We start from the raw sequence: 15,550 nt of genomic DNA, 5'->3' as shown, positions 1-15,550 counted from the left end.
CTTGGTGAAGAATCTCGCTCCTTTGAGTCGGTTTATCAGTTCTGAAATGAGAGGTAACGTATATCGGTTTTTAATCGTGAGGGCGTTGAGTTTCCGATAGTCTTGTACCGGTCTGAGAGATCCGTCTTTTTTCTTGATAAAGAAGAACGGGGATGCATAAGGGGATTTCGATACTCTGATCCTCCCTGTCTCCAGGTTCTCTTTCAAGAATTCGTCAAGATGAATTTGTTCGTCTCGGTTAAGTGGATACGTTTTACAGTCTAGCCCTTTGGCTTCTGGTAGGAGTTCAATTGCGTGGTCCCAGACTCGTCGTGGGGGTAGTTTGTCAAATGACGCTTTTGTGAATACTGGCTCAAAATGATGATAAAACGGGGGGACGACGTCTCTGAACGTGAGTGTTGATTTTGCTCGTTCTGATTCTTCCGCAATCTGTTGGCTTTTGGTCTGAGATACGTTGCTTTCGACGGAAATTTTGTCAATCCTGCTCTGTAGGTCTACAGCGATGACTCTATCTCCGTCTTCAGGGTGATACTCCGTATCATCAGAAGGGTATGTGATGGTGTTGGTTTGCCAGTTGATGTTGGGATTCGTGCGTCGTAGCCAGTCGTGTCCTAATAAAATTCTGGCCTCTCTCTGTCCAGTGACCAGGAAGTCCATTAATTCCGTGCGACCTGCCACAGTTAGGCGAAGTGTCACATATTCCGTCAAAGGTCCAGTGCGATTCTTGGTTCCATCAGCGTTTGAGACAATAACACGAGTTGGTAGTGGTTTTGTGGAAATGTTGTGTTGCCGAACAAAGGCTTCGTCAATGATAGAATCTGTGCATCCTGAATCTATCAAGACTGGTATGACATGCGTTTGGTGATCGTCGATAGTGGATAATTGACATTGTAGTGAGAGTTTGCGTTGATGAGATGGGGGGAGGGATGCAAAGTCTTTGATCACATTCAATTGCTCTACGATATACTCTTCATCGTGTTGCTTGAGTAAATTGATTGTATCCGTCGTGATGTGTGGGTAACACTGGGGTGAGGCCCAGTTCCGAACCAATGCTTTGGCTCTTTCTTCTTTCTGATCTTTAATTCGTCGAGCCAACCATTCCGCTGAATGTGGCTTAGCGTATTTCTCGGCACGTAGGTTTTGGGAAACATGTTTCGATTTATCAGTTACAAATACATTTTCCGAACCGTGCTTACTGGTCAGAGAGTCCGTGCTTACTCCTGACCTTCGAGAAAATCCTTCGTCTTCGTCTCCTCCTGGGTTGTGGTTGCTTCTCTAGCTGCAACTTTCTTCAGAGGGCAGTTCCTTGCGATATGACCCGGCTGGCCACATCCGTAACATAACCTGAACCGACTCTGTCGGTCTGTATCCATGGGTACGCCTTGTCCAGGGAATACACCTCTCTGAGGTTGATCCTCAAACCTTCTTGCATACTGATTCGTCTGGGGTCTCGCCATCTGCTGTGGCTGCGGCTGTTGCACATGCTGGTGCGTATACGTCTGTTGTCTGTAGATAGGTCGCGACGGCTGCGTGACTTCTCTCTTTCGTCTTTCGTCTAACTGAAACTCTTCTCTTCGTGCCTCCCATGCGTAGGCTTGCGTTTTCCACTCAGCAAATGTTTTTGGTAGGTCTCTCTGGATGATGACGAAATCACAGATTCGAGAGTGAAGATTCTTTTTGAGAATTCGATTGATCACGTCGAAGTGAGTGGTAGCGTCATATCCGGCCTTGTCCATGAGCGTTGTGAAATGGCTAAAGAATTCGTCGCAATGCTTATTCTCCTGCTTGTATGTCTCAATCTCGTTTACCGCCTGCGATCTTTCGTTTGGATTTCCGAATACTTGGGCTAGATCGGTTAGGACGGTCGAGAGAGTCGGCCATACGGGGGTAGTTGCGTCGAGAGCTTTGGTAAGCACATTCTCTTTCCAAGCTTTTACTGTCGACGTTCCTTGGTCGCTGATTTTGGACAGGAGGTAGATGAGCTTCGTCTTCTCGTCTGGAAAGTAGGATGCGTAGGCGGTTAAGTACAACTGTAGTGCTTGGCGCCATGCTATGAATCGTTCCTTCTCTCCTTTGAATTCGAAGGGTTCTGCTGCGAGTGTTACTTTGCCGTGTAACTGCGTGGGGTTAGACATGGATGAGGGTTTTGGAGGAATTGGAGGTGGAGGTGGGCGTGTAGGCGGTAGCGGTAGGGTTTGTCTGGGTGGAGTCTCTGGTTCTATGGACGGTCTTGGGTTTCGATATTCAGAAAACACTTTGAAGGATTGAAACGAGGTTTATTTAGTTTGAATCGTAATCAAATTCGTCACTCCAATCGTTAGAAGTAAATCCAAAAATATTCTCTTCTTCTTCCAAATCTCTTTCTACCTGTGAGCTAGTGGTAGAATTACTGTCCAAGTTCGAGGTTGCTTCGTCTGGTGAGGGGGTTCTTTCTATAAGAACGTTTCCTTGGATCAACGAGGAGACGGGAGGAATATAAGAGAAATTTCCGTGGGTCAGATGGTACCCTGGTTTGTACTGCGAGTAGACTCTGTTGTTTTCTCGAATAAGTACTCCCCAGAACTCGGTGTTGATTTCAGTAACGATGAAACGATCTGTGGGGTGGCGGATGACTAAATCAAAAACTTCTTTCCCGTAGTTTTGGTATTCTCTGAACAATCGACAGACGTTCCTGATCTGTCTTTGTTCCCTTTCCCAATTCCTTCCTTCGAGGATTTCATGTCCAATTTTAAACACTAGTCTGCGAAATTGCGATATACAGGCTACTATCCTTCGTATTGCGTCGCGGCAGAAAGGGGTGACAACTAATACGTGGACTCCTGTCTTAAGATAATCTCGTGGGTTGAAGGCGTCGTTCTGTTCGGGAGTGAGAGGGACGTCGAAGAAGAATGGTATTTCCCGATAGAACTTGATGAGATCGGTTTCGTAAATTCCAATTCTTGTGAAAAGAAGTTCAAGAGGGGTAGGATTGAATGACGCTGTAACGTATACGTCAATTTTGGATGGTTCAAGATAGGGCGTAAGGAATTCTAGGTAGGGTGCGGAGTAGGGTCGTCGGTGGACGATGATTCCGCAGGGAAGTAGGTAGTGGATTTCTCTCCCGTCCTGTTCTGGTGAGAATGCAAGTTGGGGAGTTTCGACGTAGTTCGGGAGGTGATAGATGCGTGGGGAGATTCCGTCGGATAGTATGAGAAGAGCTGTTTTATGTTCTGCCGCTCGTCGTCTGAGGGCTCGTCTTTCTTCACTGTCGTTCCGACGAGGGGGTTCTAGAATTCTCTGTTCGTAGACTTCGATCGATAGGTGCTCTAGGTGTATCGAATTGAACCTGAACAATTCTCTGGACGCTTGATCGGATTCCCAAAAGCAGGTTTGAGCAGCTGCTGATGCGTACTCGAGTAAGCGCGACGTATTGACGGAGTTGGGAGATTTCGAATGCTAAATCGTCGACGGCTAGAACTAGTCCTTCTAGTTCAGAGATGGGGGAAGAGGCGGCTGATGAGTCTTCGTAGTACTCAGTTTCTGTGTCGCTGTGGGCAGGCTGGGGGTGCGTGGCAGCGTTGACAGGTACTGCAACGTGGAGGTCTTGGTTGTTGAGGGCGCGGTGGAATTCCTCGAGGGAACGTCGTTCTTCGTCCGTTACTAGGCTCTCTCTGATGCTCGACAGTTTGACGATTGTAGAAGTGATCAAAGACGACAGCTAGGGTGAGGACTTGAGCTAGAACAAGTAAGAGTATTACTTCGAGGTGGGTAGGAATGTTGGAGAAGACAACTAGCTAGCTTAGCTAGAAGGCAAGTGGTTGTTTTGGATGGGTAGGAGGACGGTGAATGACAACACGTCCGAGGGATGAAGGAAAAGGTAGGTTAGGGCTATAATGGGTTCAAGCGAGATGGTACGCTGTGAACGGATTGTAGAGTGAGCTTTCTATTTTGTGAGGCAACGATAAACTATAACAAAAACTAAACCTATCTCCTTCTGCACTTGCAGGGAGTAAGGGTCCAATGAGCTCTTGAGGTCGACAGACGCTAATATAGCGAGTAGAGGACTTTGAGAGGTAAGCTTCAAAGGTTCTTGTTGAGGAGTAAAGCGGGTAAATTCAGTAATAGAAAGCTAAGGAGCTATACATGAATAGGTACGGCTTTATATAGGGAACTGTCCGTTCCTCAGACCGAAAAGAGAATATACGAAAAGTGGTCTGAGGAATTAATCAACCAATAAGAAAAAGGGGAAGCAACTATCGTACGACTTCTGACTTGATTAATCAGCAGGTGAGAGACTTGTACTAATAATAGAAGATTGTCACGCGTGGTCAGGAACCGTATCCTCATGATGAGGTACGATTCTAGATAAGGCGTTATTAGTATTACCAAGCTTTACTGGGGCTTGGAGCTGGTTGGCGAGATGCCTACTACCAGTCCCTACCCAGTGTGCTGGCTAGCTGGGAGCGATGCCCAGTCTCTGATCTGTGATATAAAGTGATAGCGATGGTTAAGAAAGCCTGTGAGGGCTATGAGAAGTAAGATGGCAAAGGATACCTCTAGTCCTAGAGCCAGAGGTGTAACGGGAAAGGCGTTCGAGAACCAAGACATAACAAAGATAAGAAAATAATAAAACGGTCCTTACATGCATCTCTATCTGAATTCCATGATCACAAGCAAGTGATACTGGTTGCAGAGGCTCATTGAGGCACTTTGTCGACCATCGACCACTTCAACATTCCAAAGCTCGAGCTGCTACAACATTTTGCTCGAGCTATTCGGAATATGGGGGCTATTATGCAATTCCCAGCCGATGTGACCGAGCGGCTCTTGATCACACATTGCAAGCATCCTTTCAGCGGTACTAACAATCGGCTATTTTTTGAAATGCAGTGCGTTCGTATCCTCGACCGCCTAGAAAAGGCCAGGATGTTTCATTTGTATGCAACCTTGCGAGACCAAAAAATATGTCTGATAAATCAACTTGTTGCTGAGGAAGACTCTCTCTTAGCTGAAGTCAACCCCAAATCAAGCTGGCTGTCTCGTGCTTTACCCAACAAAAAGCACATATTTAGCATCTGGTCTATTCGTAACCATTTCTTGAAAGGGATCAGGTCTCTTGACGCAAAGGCTGTGTTTCACCTCACAAAGCAACCTAACATGGGATCTGTTTCCATCCAAGATGCTGCTGAGCACTTTGCTTTGAAGGATCTACCAAGGGCTATATCCGACTACGCTCTAGGCCTGCAGCAAGTCGGTGGGCAGAGCTTTTCCGGATCAAACAACTGTATGAATTTAGCGTTCACACACATCCACATGTGGTATAAATGTAAAATACAGCTCCACTCGACTTTCCGCCCACATCTCATCATGCCCGCACAAACAATCCAAGCATATCTGTCTTTACCTAAAACGCTGTACGGAAACTGCGATACAGTGAAATTGAGTTGCCCCAACAGGCAGGACTTCACACGTAAGTGTATACAAGTTTGTGTGTACCCATTCATTAATACATTCTTCTTTTGTTTCAGCTTTTCCAATTGTTCAAGTCTGCATTATATTCCAAGTAATAGTGCCAAAAAATACTATCCTCAATCAACACCTTGCGCCCGCCCTTGTGTACGTGCAAAACTTTGGGTTTTCAGGACAGTGGAGAGATTCCCGTAGTATTTTTGCCAAAGAAAATGTTGATATGTACATTGTTGAATGGCTGTTTCGCAACACATTGACGGCCGATGGAGAAAGGCTTCGCATGGGCGGTGTTTACCCTTTACATTCGATACATATACTTGTGGATCTCATACCGGTTTTTGGCGCAGTCATGGATCGCCATATCAATGCCAGCAACTCTCTCAAACTTCCCACCAAGTTTTATGTCAATAACTTTGCAGATAAAGAAATGTACAATATGTTTTAGAATTCTTGCCGCCATTGAGGCGAGTAGATGGGCTCACAACTGTTTCGTACTACAGTGTTGCTGTATTTCTAGTAGCAGAAATATGATATCTGTGTACATGTTTTATCTGCCCGGCATCCAAGATCTTATCAGGTTGATAAAGTCATATCTACATCATATCGCGAACTTCTTGTAATCTTATCATCCTGATTCAGCTATTTGGATATATATGGTAATACCGACTTTTTCCACCAATCAGAGACGTCGGCGCCAGAAGCCTTGGATTTTCAAATGCGCTTATAATTACTCCTAAGCGAGTTTTTTGCATTTTACAGATGTGGTTTTAATGTAGTCGACGTTTTGTCAAGTTCATGGTGTTATTTTCTACCTAGCACTATGCTTTCTTCAACATCGTTCTGATATTTGTCTACAAGCATGTCTCAGTATATGGGACCTTCTTGTCCTTCCGAAACCATTATATCATATGGCAGCAAATCGATGACACCCAAGTTAAATACATGCACTCGATTTCGCATGAGGGGCTTCACCCCTAAAGCTTGCCCAAAATTCAATGTGCCTGCATGATCGATAATGCATTCAATCCGAAAGGATAAATAACTCGCTCACCCTTTCTTTGAAGGTAGTAGTTTCTCCTACCCCCTCACACGCACACAACGCGAAAACGATGCCGGGTGACGCTTTCAACTCTTATGATGCAGAAACCATTCCTTCCAACGGCGTTGGGCTTTCAGAGTCCCGATTATCAGAAGACAGGCGAAAGTTGCTGGATCTCGTGAATCGCTTGCACAGTACCGGGTCAGACTCCTGTTTCACTTTCTATGTACAAAGACGTTACTGACAACACACTATATGAAGCGTTCAGATTGATATGGACTTACCCATGATAGCGGTCATTGGCTCGCAAAGCGCGGGTAAATCCTCGCTCATAGAGTCAATATCTGGTATTACTTTACCTCGCGCCGCTGGGACTTGCACAAGGTGCGGTCAAGCGTGCCGAATATTATTGATGTCCTAAGTTCCTTTTCAGGTGTCCGACAGAATGTAGGCTCTCGCATTCTAATAACCCTTGGGAATGCTTGGTTTCTCTCCGGTTTATAACTGACGTGACAGGTCAGCCTCTCGGACAGGTTCGCAATGAAGGGTTTGGCCCTCCGATCACGGACAAGGCCAAAGTTGAGGACCGAATTCGTAGGGCCCAGCACGCCATCCTTAATCCTGATATACCCTCCCTTGATTATCTTACAAGCAAATTACAACCGTCAGAACACACACAGCTATCTTTTTCCAAGAATTGTGTTTTGCTGGCCATAAGCGGACCAGATGTTGCTGACCTTTCGTTTTGCGATCTACCTGGTTTGATCGCTTCTGTGGGCCAGGGCGGTAATGCCAGTGATATTGATCTAGTCAAGGGCTTGGTCTCGTCTTATATTGAGAAGCCAAGTTGCCTCATCCTTTCAACTGTGGCTTGTGAAAGTTCGTCAGGTTTTAGCGTGCGTTCAAAGTGTCCACAATCTTAACTTGTGTTTTAGCCGATTTCGAGAATCAAGGTGCACATCACTTAGCCAAGATGTTTGACCCTGAAGGCATTCGCACTGTTGGTCTGTATAGTGAATACGCTGTATCTTAAAGAATAAACTCATATTTCACTAGGGGTTCTCACCAAGCCCGATCGTATACCGTCTGGCGAAGAGGACCGCTGGTTGCAATTTATCAGAGATGAAAGAGAATCGCTTTCCAATGGCTGGTATTGCGTCAAACAGCCTGACTCAAGGAGTTTGAGCGAAGGTCTGACTTGGGACGAGGCAAGAAAGAAAGAAAACGACTTCTTCATGATGCAACCTTGGAGCGCGCTTGATCCAACATTTCAAGGGCGTTTACGTACGAACAATCTCATTCGTTGCCTGAGTTCCATTCTTTCTGATTTGATTGCGTCGAGGTGGGTTGACGTAGTATACCTATCGGTTTCACAGCGACTGGAAGGCACCCCTGATGCGGATGGCTTGTTGCAGACAATCAGACCGCAACAAGAACGGTTCAAAAGAGCCATCCGCCGCACAGCCCCTAATTTTCGACCATGTTGCAAAGATGAGGACTATACACTGCCTGTGCCAGATTTCCTCGCGAACGAAGAGGATGAGGGTGCAGGTCGTCAGGCCATACAAAAGTTGAAGGACGGGAAAATAAAGATTGACGATATCTACATCGATGAAGTCCTTGATCGTGCTCAAAGGTAATCTTCTTTCCCTCGCCAGATTAGTTCCCGCCTTGATCGCATTATCTTCAGGGCACGTACGCGCGAGTTGCCCGACAATTATCCCTTCGTAGTCCAGAAAGCATATATCCAACAATTCGTGAATCTGTGGGAAGCTCCTTCGCTCTCTCTCTTCGATTCCATCTAACAAATCTTAAGCAGAGATCTGGAAAATATTGTCACAGAACATTTCTCTGAGATTGGACGGGGTCATCTGCAACGACTCGTTATGTCAATCTCATCACTTTCTTTGTGATCTGTGAAGCTCACCGTCATCTAGGCTAACAGTGAAAGAGCACCTCGACAAATGTGCCAGCAAAACCAGAAAGCACATAGAATGGCTTCTGGAGGTCGAGAAAACTCCCAATACTCTCAATGTCCACTATTACAGCGACTATAAAGAAAAATTTATGTCGTACTACAGAGCATGTCGCACTCCGGACAATGAAAATCAAGTTCGGAAGAATCTGCAATCAGCTCGTTTCCCTCGGGGATCACATCACGCCACTATCCATCCTAGTGTTGCCACAACATTGGCCGGGTTGAGCGAACTGGGCATCAACGGAATCAAGGCCGTTGACCTCATGAAGCTTCTCCCTGCAGATGAAATGGAGCCAGCACTGATCATAATGGCCGGCGTGCGGGCATACTTTCAAGGTACGAGATAGAAATTAGAATATTTTGCTTAATTAACATTAACTCACCGTATTATCAGTTTCTTATAAACGCTTCGCGGACATGATACAATGGCCATAGACTTCGATCTAGTCATGGGTTTGGAAACGGAGCTTGAGACAGTTATACTCGATGGCCTTGGGATCACCAGTTCAGATGGCTACGAACGTTGTCATACATTTCTGCAGGAGCATGTTAGTGTTAGGGTACAGCGTGAAGAGCTTCAGAAAAAGCGAGAGAGGTTGAATACCGCAAAGAATGAGTTACGGCAGCTATCTACTTGATGCGTTGCTCTTTCATCGAACATAATCAAGTAGCTATCATGGACCCGTGATTTATCTCTATCTACACTCGAATATGGCCACCATATACTTGCAAATCATGCATATCGCTAGCTATAGTGAATGAACTGACCCGGTATAAACCCTACTGATTGTTAGTTGTTGTGACGTCATACCACGGCATGCGGCTATTCAAAGTTGTAACCGCACTGTCAGGAGTTGTCCATGCATTTGCAGAGTCAAATCTCCAGGTCATTCATGTTATTTTCAAGCTTCAAGCTCCAACTTTGACATTCCTCTGGATCAGACCGCTGGCCCGAACCTGATAAAGAACGTTCTGTCTCGTTCACTTCGGACTTGCTCGACGGTCTACACTTCTTACCGTATCCAGAGAAATATGCAATGACTTTCTTTCGGTTTCACTCTATGTAAGTTTTGATTACCCTGAGACATCAATTTTTTTCAAATCCACATATTTCAAGTTTTAGTAGTGTCCTCAGCATCAATCTATTGGTCGATTTTGAGTCGTTGCCAACCGGTCTTACCCGAACGTGCTTGAGGGGCTCGACCCTTAAATTTTGTGGGTATTACGATGTGGAATGGGGCACGATCGTCGATGTTTCGATAAAAACCCAGAAAGAAGGGGAATACACACTCAACTGGCTATCAACTTCCCCAGCACTCTCCCTGTCCTGCTTCCAAAGATGCCCGGCGACGTTGATTCAGACATTAAAATGGACTCATCGAGCCTTTCTGATATCGGAGCTACCTCCTCAAGTGGTGTGGGACTCTCTGATTCCCGTTTGTCGGAAAAACGGCGCAAGTTACTCGACTTGGTAAATCGCCTGCACAGTACAGGGTACGACGATACTTATTTTGAATATAAAAGAGAAGGCTAACAGTGAATGATATGAAGCGTTCAAATTGACATGGACTTGCCCATGATAGCGGTCATTGGCTAGCAAAGCGCTGGTAAATCGTCACTCATAGAGTCTATTTCCGGTATCACTTTGCCTCGTGCTTCTGGAACTTGTAGAAGGTGTGCACATATATGTTAGATTATTACCTCCAGTAAGACTTCTCTTGTTCAGGTGTCCGACTGAGTGCAGACTCTCTCATTCTGATGAACCATGGAAATGTCTAGTTTCTCTCCGGTTCATCACTGGCTCAAATGGTCAGCCACTTGATCAAGTTCGCAACAAGAAGTTTGGGCCTCCCATCACGGATAAAGCTGAAGTCGAGGACAGAATCCGCAGGGCTCAGCGCGCAATTCTCAATCCTGGTAAACCCTTTTTGGATTATCTCCAAGGCGGGTTACGGGCGACAGAACGGACAGAACTTTCTTTTTCGAAAAACTGCGTGTCTTTGGCCATTAGTGGTCCTGATGTTCCTGACTTATCATTTTGCGATCTGCCTGGACTGATAGCATCCGTCAGTCAGGGCGGTAATGCCGGTGATATAGAGCTGGTCAAGAGCTTGATCTCGCTTACATAGAAAAGCCTAGTTGTTTGATTCTTTCAACTGTTGCCTGCGAAAGTTCGTAAGCTTCCACTTACATGCATTTAAACTTCCATGTTCATTCAGCTATGCTTCAGCCGATTTCGAGAACCAAGGTGCACATCAGCTGGCTCAAGCATTTGACCGTGAAGGGGCTCGTACTGTTGGTAAGTACCACGAAGACTCGAAGCTTACTACGATTAAAAGTTCTCAGGTGTCCTTACCAAACCTGATCGTATGCCTTCTGGAGAAGAAAGTGGTTGGCTAAAGTTTATCGAGAACAAAAGAGAGACGCTTGCCAATGGCTGGTATGTGTTAAGCAGCTTAGCGCACAAGAACTGAACCATGGTTTGACTTGGGCCGATGCGAGAAAGCAAGAGAGCGAATTTTTCATGAAGCAACCCTGGAGTTCGCTTGACTCAACATATCAAGGGCGTCTAAGGACCGGCAATCTCACTCGCTGCTTGAGTTCCCTTTTTCCGACTTGATTGAATCAAGGTGGGTGAAGCCTGATAGGACTGTATGCGTTGAAATGCGTAATCATATACGACATATGCAGGCTCCCAGGGATACAAGATGATGTTTACAATCTTTTGAAGACCACAGACGCGGAAATACGCGAACTTCCTGAAGCACCATCAACGGATAGTGTGGGAGAGGTGATACGCCTCGTGAATCAATTTTTACGAGCGCTGACACGGCGACTTGAAGGTACTCCTGATGCAAACGGCCTTTTACAGGCCATAAGACCAAAGCAAGAACAATCCAAGAAGGCTCTCCAAGCCACAGCACCCAATTTTCAACTATGGAGCGAAAGAGACCAGTCGAAAAATAAGAACACACTACTCCCACCGGACTTCCTCTTCATTGAAGAGGACAAAGATACGAACGAAGAGCCGAAGGTGGAGGACTCATCGAAGAAGATATACAACGACGAAGTCCTCAAGTTTGCTCACAAGTATAGTTTAGACGATTCTGCAGTTTATTATTATTCTGATGCATCGGTTCTCAGTGCTCTCACCCGCGAGCTACCAGATAACTATCCCTTCGTAGTTCAGAAGGCATATATCCAACGGTTCATAGAGCAATGGCATGGCCCCTCGATGTCATTCTTTGATTCCGTTCGCAACATTTTGAAGGATGACCTTGAAAAATTGGTCACCGAACACTTCGCGAAGACCGGCAAAGGGCACTTAAAAAAGCGTGTCATGTCAGCTCTTTCTGTTTGCGCAATATTTGTGTGAATTTCACCCAACTTAGGTCATAGAACATCTTGATAAATGCGCCAGTAAATCCCAAAAGCACATTGAATGGCTTCTAGAGGTTGAGAAACCTCCGCTTACTCTAAACGTCCATTATTACAGCGACTACAAAGACAAATTTTTGTCTTACTATAAAGGTCGTCGAGGAAGAGGAACTCAAATTTTGAAGAGCTTAATTTCACCTCAATCTCTTGAAAAGGAATCGAGCGAAGCAGCGCGCTCCAGTATAAACATTGCTTTATCCGAATTGACCAAAGCGGGATTGGATGGTGTCAAGGCCGCAGATTTCATGAAGTTATGTCCCATGGACCCAATGGAGCCTGCACTAGTTATCATGGCTGGTGTTCGGGCATACTTTTAAGGTGCGTCGAAGATTGGGGTACAAGTTTGCTGCTCAGTCTATTAACTTTCTTACCAGTCGCCTATAAACGATTTGCGGACATGATACCCATGGCCATTGACCACGACCTCGTCAGGGGTTTAGAAACAGGACCAGAGAGAATCCTGATAAAAAATCTGGAGGCGACTGGAACAGGTGGCTACGAGCGTTGTCAGCTACTGCTAGAGGAACAACATAGCACCAGGATTCGTCGTGAAGAACTGCAGAAGAAGCGAAAGAGGCTGAATACCGCGAAGGATGAGCTACGACAACTACACACGTATGGTCAAGGGGGTACTTACCCTTAGAGACGAATGATTAAGCAAGGCAACATAGTTCAAGTCGTTGAACGTTGAACTCCGCGAACGCGCTATTATACGAGGTCAAATATTTTGAGGCATTTAAACATTGTCGGGGGGTCGGGGAAATAGTCCGAAACCTAAACAAATCCCCCGAGCCAAAAGAAGGTTAAAAGTGCTGTTAGCATAACAGCAGGTCCACTAATCATGATGGAAAGATCCGCTAGAGCTGCAAGAAACGAAACGGATGAGCGCTGGGCGTTAAGCTGTGTGGAAGCATACTAGGTTTAGAAATGTGAACGTCTACTGTCGGCGTCTGAATGCATAAGTCCGTTTCCTCGCCTTTCCCATGCACCACAGAGAATGAGGCAGAAGGGAGGTCCGCGTTTACATAAAACAAGAGCTTGACAGTGAACCAAAGGCCCATTTAGCTTATCTCACCAGTACACCCACGTCTCGGCGCCAGAGAGAAAGACGCAGGTGACTAGCCTGAAGCTCGATACCAGCGGTTAGCATCAAATATGTTCCGAAACTTTACTAGCACACTTGCGGCGGTGAATGCGGGCGGGAAGAAGGACGATGCAAAGAAGAGTATATCGCCCACCTTGCGTACAGATATATACAGCGCGATGGACCAGACGAAAGCGTGGCTGGGTGGAGAGGGAGGAGGGGGTCAAGCAGGGGATGGGGTGTCGTACGGGTCGATTGTGTCGACTATCCAGAAACACTTCCCAGATATCACAGTGGGACTCGACTCTGTGGGGCAAGCAGAGGGGGAGGTGGCGATCGTGGTCGGGGGCGTTACGAATATGATACTGGAGATGAGCAAGTGGGACGGGATGGCCGGGGGCATGGCCATGCGCACGTGGGTCGACACCCTCAGCGACGCCCACGGGAGGATTAGCGCCGACCGCGGCGGGGTTAAGATATCCAGAAAGGAGCTCGTCGGTCGGGGCATTACCCGTGGAGTCAATCAGTTGACCGATGTAACGCTCATGACAAGAGAGTTTGCCGCCAGAATACAGATCATATCCCTCTTAAAGAGTGGTAAGCACTCATCTCGCCTTCCCGTACCTCGCACATGAACACTTACCCATGGCTGTCCTTCGAACCACTCAGTAAACACTAAAATACACGGGACTGGAAGCGACCAGGCCAGACAGGGTGAGGCGCTCTGGAGCTCAAAGTTTATTTGATCGCAATTCGCGATGTGAGAATGGCGTATCAGTGTAGCGCTTGAGTCCGTATCTGTAGTAGACACTCCTGTATAACAATTTATTGATTCCAAAAAAGGAATGATCAGTCGATCGATGAATGGCAAAGGTTTTTAAAGTGCCTGAGCGTCAAAGCACCGCAGCCTTATGCTTGACCACGTTTGCAAACTTTGACACTGCTTTGTACCGAAGAATTTTATTGATCGCCGTACATCTTGCGCAACGGCCTCTCTATCCCTCACTTGATTTCCCACTGCTGTCAATATCGGCGCCAGAACCACATAATGAATCCAGCGGAAGAAAGATACAACGGGCTTGCTTCGACAGTTTCGGATTCAATGAGTAATTCAATTACAGGTATTACTATTCAGGTATTACAGGACCTGCAGAAGCCATGTGTCAGCTTGCATTCTCTGCAAGATAAGTAAATTTACGCACATAGTTAGAAAGATTCGTAGGAAAACAATAGGATGGCTGCTCTAATACGTCAGCAGATATACTGTCAGGGGAATCTTGAATATTTATAGTATATTCATTAAAGTCGATGTCGTCGAAATTAACATCGAGCATAACAGAAGCATCCGGTTGCGTTTGTGGATGATTGTAAGGTAATGTGGACTTGTGATCTCCAGTGCCCTGCGCCAGAGAAAAGTGCGAAAAAGGAAGTGGGCTGAACGGGTAAACATAGTCTGATATGGGTTTGTTCTCCCTGGATTCAGACGTTGGTGAGTCCATTTTGGGGGTAATGGTCGATGAAGGCGAAGAAACTGGGGGAGTAGGATACTGGAATTTATAGAGTGCAGAGAACATCAAGACGGGACGTGAACGTCGCAGGGACTCTGGTGAGGACGTATCGATACGAAAGACGTCTTGAAGGATGGTGTATTGTGTAGGATCTATCACATGATGTTAACAGATAATCAAGACATCTGTACGATATTTAATCCTACCAGATGCTTGACACAGTGTATCCCAATAATTAGGAACCAGAGTCGTGCTGTACAACAGCGAACCATCAGGTCTACCAGCAGTATTGGCTAGGTCGACGACTTGCATTCGCGTGTCTTCAGAGTGGACAGGTGCACCATCGAAGAGCACAATGTAAGAAGACTTGGCGGTGATCGGAGATGGTGATACAAAAGTTACAGTTGGATCGATATTGCGCATCGGCCGGGGGGATCCCGATAGAAGAAGATTGCCGTCGCCACCGGTCATAGAGAATGACGGATAAGTATCGTTGGCTGATGACTGGAAGGAGCTCGCCGACCATGGTATAAATTCAGGCAAGACATCGATAGGAATGACGGTCCGAGGCATGTGTGATTTTTCGGGTTGTGATGGCATGACGGGAGTATAGTCAGTTGAAGGAGAGATGGGAGAACTGCAGGTGGACGAGGAGCTATCGCTGGCCCAAAGGTCTGAGGGTGGGCGAGGAAGAGAAACACTGGAGGTGGTGGCCCAAGGATGAGGTGTGAAAATAAAGGACGAGTGGCCTGCCTCGTTTCGAGGGCGATGATAACAGGACGTGAGGGAATCCATAACTACAAAATAAACCAAAACATATTAATAATGTTGGAAAAGGCATGTCATCGGGGCGGTGGGCGAAACGGCAGCAGATGAGAGATACTCACGCTCTCTGCCCTCAGATGTGTCTCTGAGCTGCTGGAGACGGCTGCCGACCTGCTTGGCAGTGCGATACTTGCCAGTGGTACGATATATGTAATCGGAGATGAAGCGGTTGCGCATTGGGAAGCGACCGAGGATTCTCGTCTCCCTCGAGTCGTCTGGTTCGTATTCTT

General features: G+C 46.4%; 4 protein-coding genes across 4 annotated transcripts; 3 read left to right on the top strand and 1 right to left on the bottom strand.

Annotated features, from left to right (window-relative positions):
• Positions 1 to 4,863: 4,863 nt before the first annotated feature.
• Positions 4,864 to 5,893, top strand: SERLADRAFT_435918 (uncharacterized protein; the record flags this gene model as incomplete). The annotated part of the gene is made up of 2 exons (XM_007316181.1): positions 4,864 to 5,449; positions 5,508 to 5,893. The coding sequence occupies 2 exons, from the start codon at positions 4,864 to 4,866 to the stop codon at positions 5,891 to 5,893; spliced, it is 972 nt and encodes a 323-aa protein (XP_007316243.1).
• A 664-nt stretch (positions 5,894 to 6,557) lies between these two features.
• Positions 6,558 to 12,546, top strand: SERLADRAFT_367701 (uncharacterized protein; the record flags this gene model as incomplete). Its single annotated transcript, XM_007316180.1, has 11 exons — positions 6,558 to 6,688; positions 6,749 to 6,871; positions 10,192 to 10,553; positions 10,595 to 10,636; positions 10,696 to 10,764; positions 10,812 to 10,905; positions 10,926 to 11,065; positions 11,165 to 11,555; positions 11,610 to 11,820; positions 11,858 to 12,200; positions 12,278 to 12,546. The coding sequence occupies 11 exons, from the start codon at positions 6,558 to 6,560 to the stop codon at positions 12,544 to 12,546; spliced, it is 2,175 nt and encodes a 724-aa protein (XP_007316242.1).
• Positions 12,547 to 13,058: 512 nt separating this feature from the next.
• SERLADRAFT_367700 (uncharacterized protein) lies at positions 13,059 to 13,733 on the top strand (the record flags this gene model as incomplete). The annotated part of the gene is made up of 2 exons (XM_007316179.1): positions 13,059 to 13,584; positions 13,657 to 13,733. 2 exons carry the CDS (start codon positions 13,059 to 13,061, stop codon positions 13,731 to 13,733), a joined length of 603 nt encoding a protein of 200 aa, XP_007316241.1.
• Positions 13,734 to 14,125: 392 nt separating this feature from the next.
• Positions 14,126 to 15,497, bottom strand: SERLADRAFT_435914 (uncharacterized protein; the record flags this gene model as incomplete). Its single annotated transcript, XM_007316178.1, has 4 exons — positions 14,126 to 14,134; positions 14,190 to 14,647; positions 14,702 to 15,292; positions 15,383 to 15,497. 4 exons carry the CDS (start codon positions 15,495 to 15,497, stop codon positions 14,126 to 14,128), a joined length of 1,173 nt encoding a protein of 390 aa, XP_007316240.1.
• Positions 15,498 to 15,550: the final 53 nt, after the last annotated feature.

Source organism: Serpula lacrymans (assembly GCF_000218685.1).
Source record: "Serpula lacrymans var. lacrymans S7.9 unplaced genomic scaffold SERLAscaffold_5, whole genome shotgun sequence".
NCBI classification, from domain to species: domain Eukaryota; kingdom Fungi; phylum Basidiomycota; class Agaricomycetes; order Boletales; family Serpulaceae; genus Serpula; species Serpula lacrymans.
The sequence above is the reverse complement of the archived record's forward strand: the minus strand, read 5'-3'. Positions and strand labels throughout refer to the sequence as shown.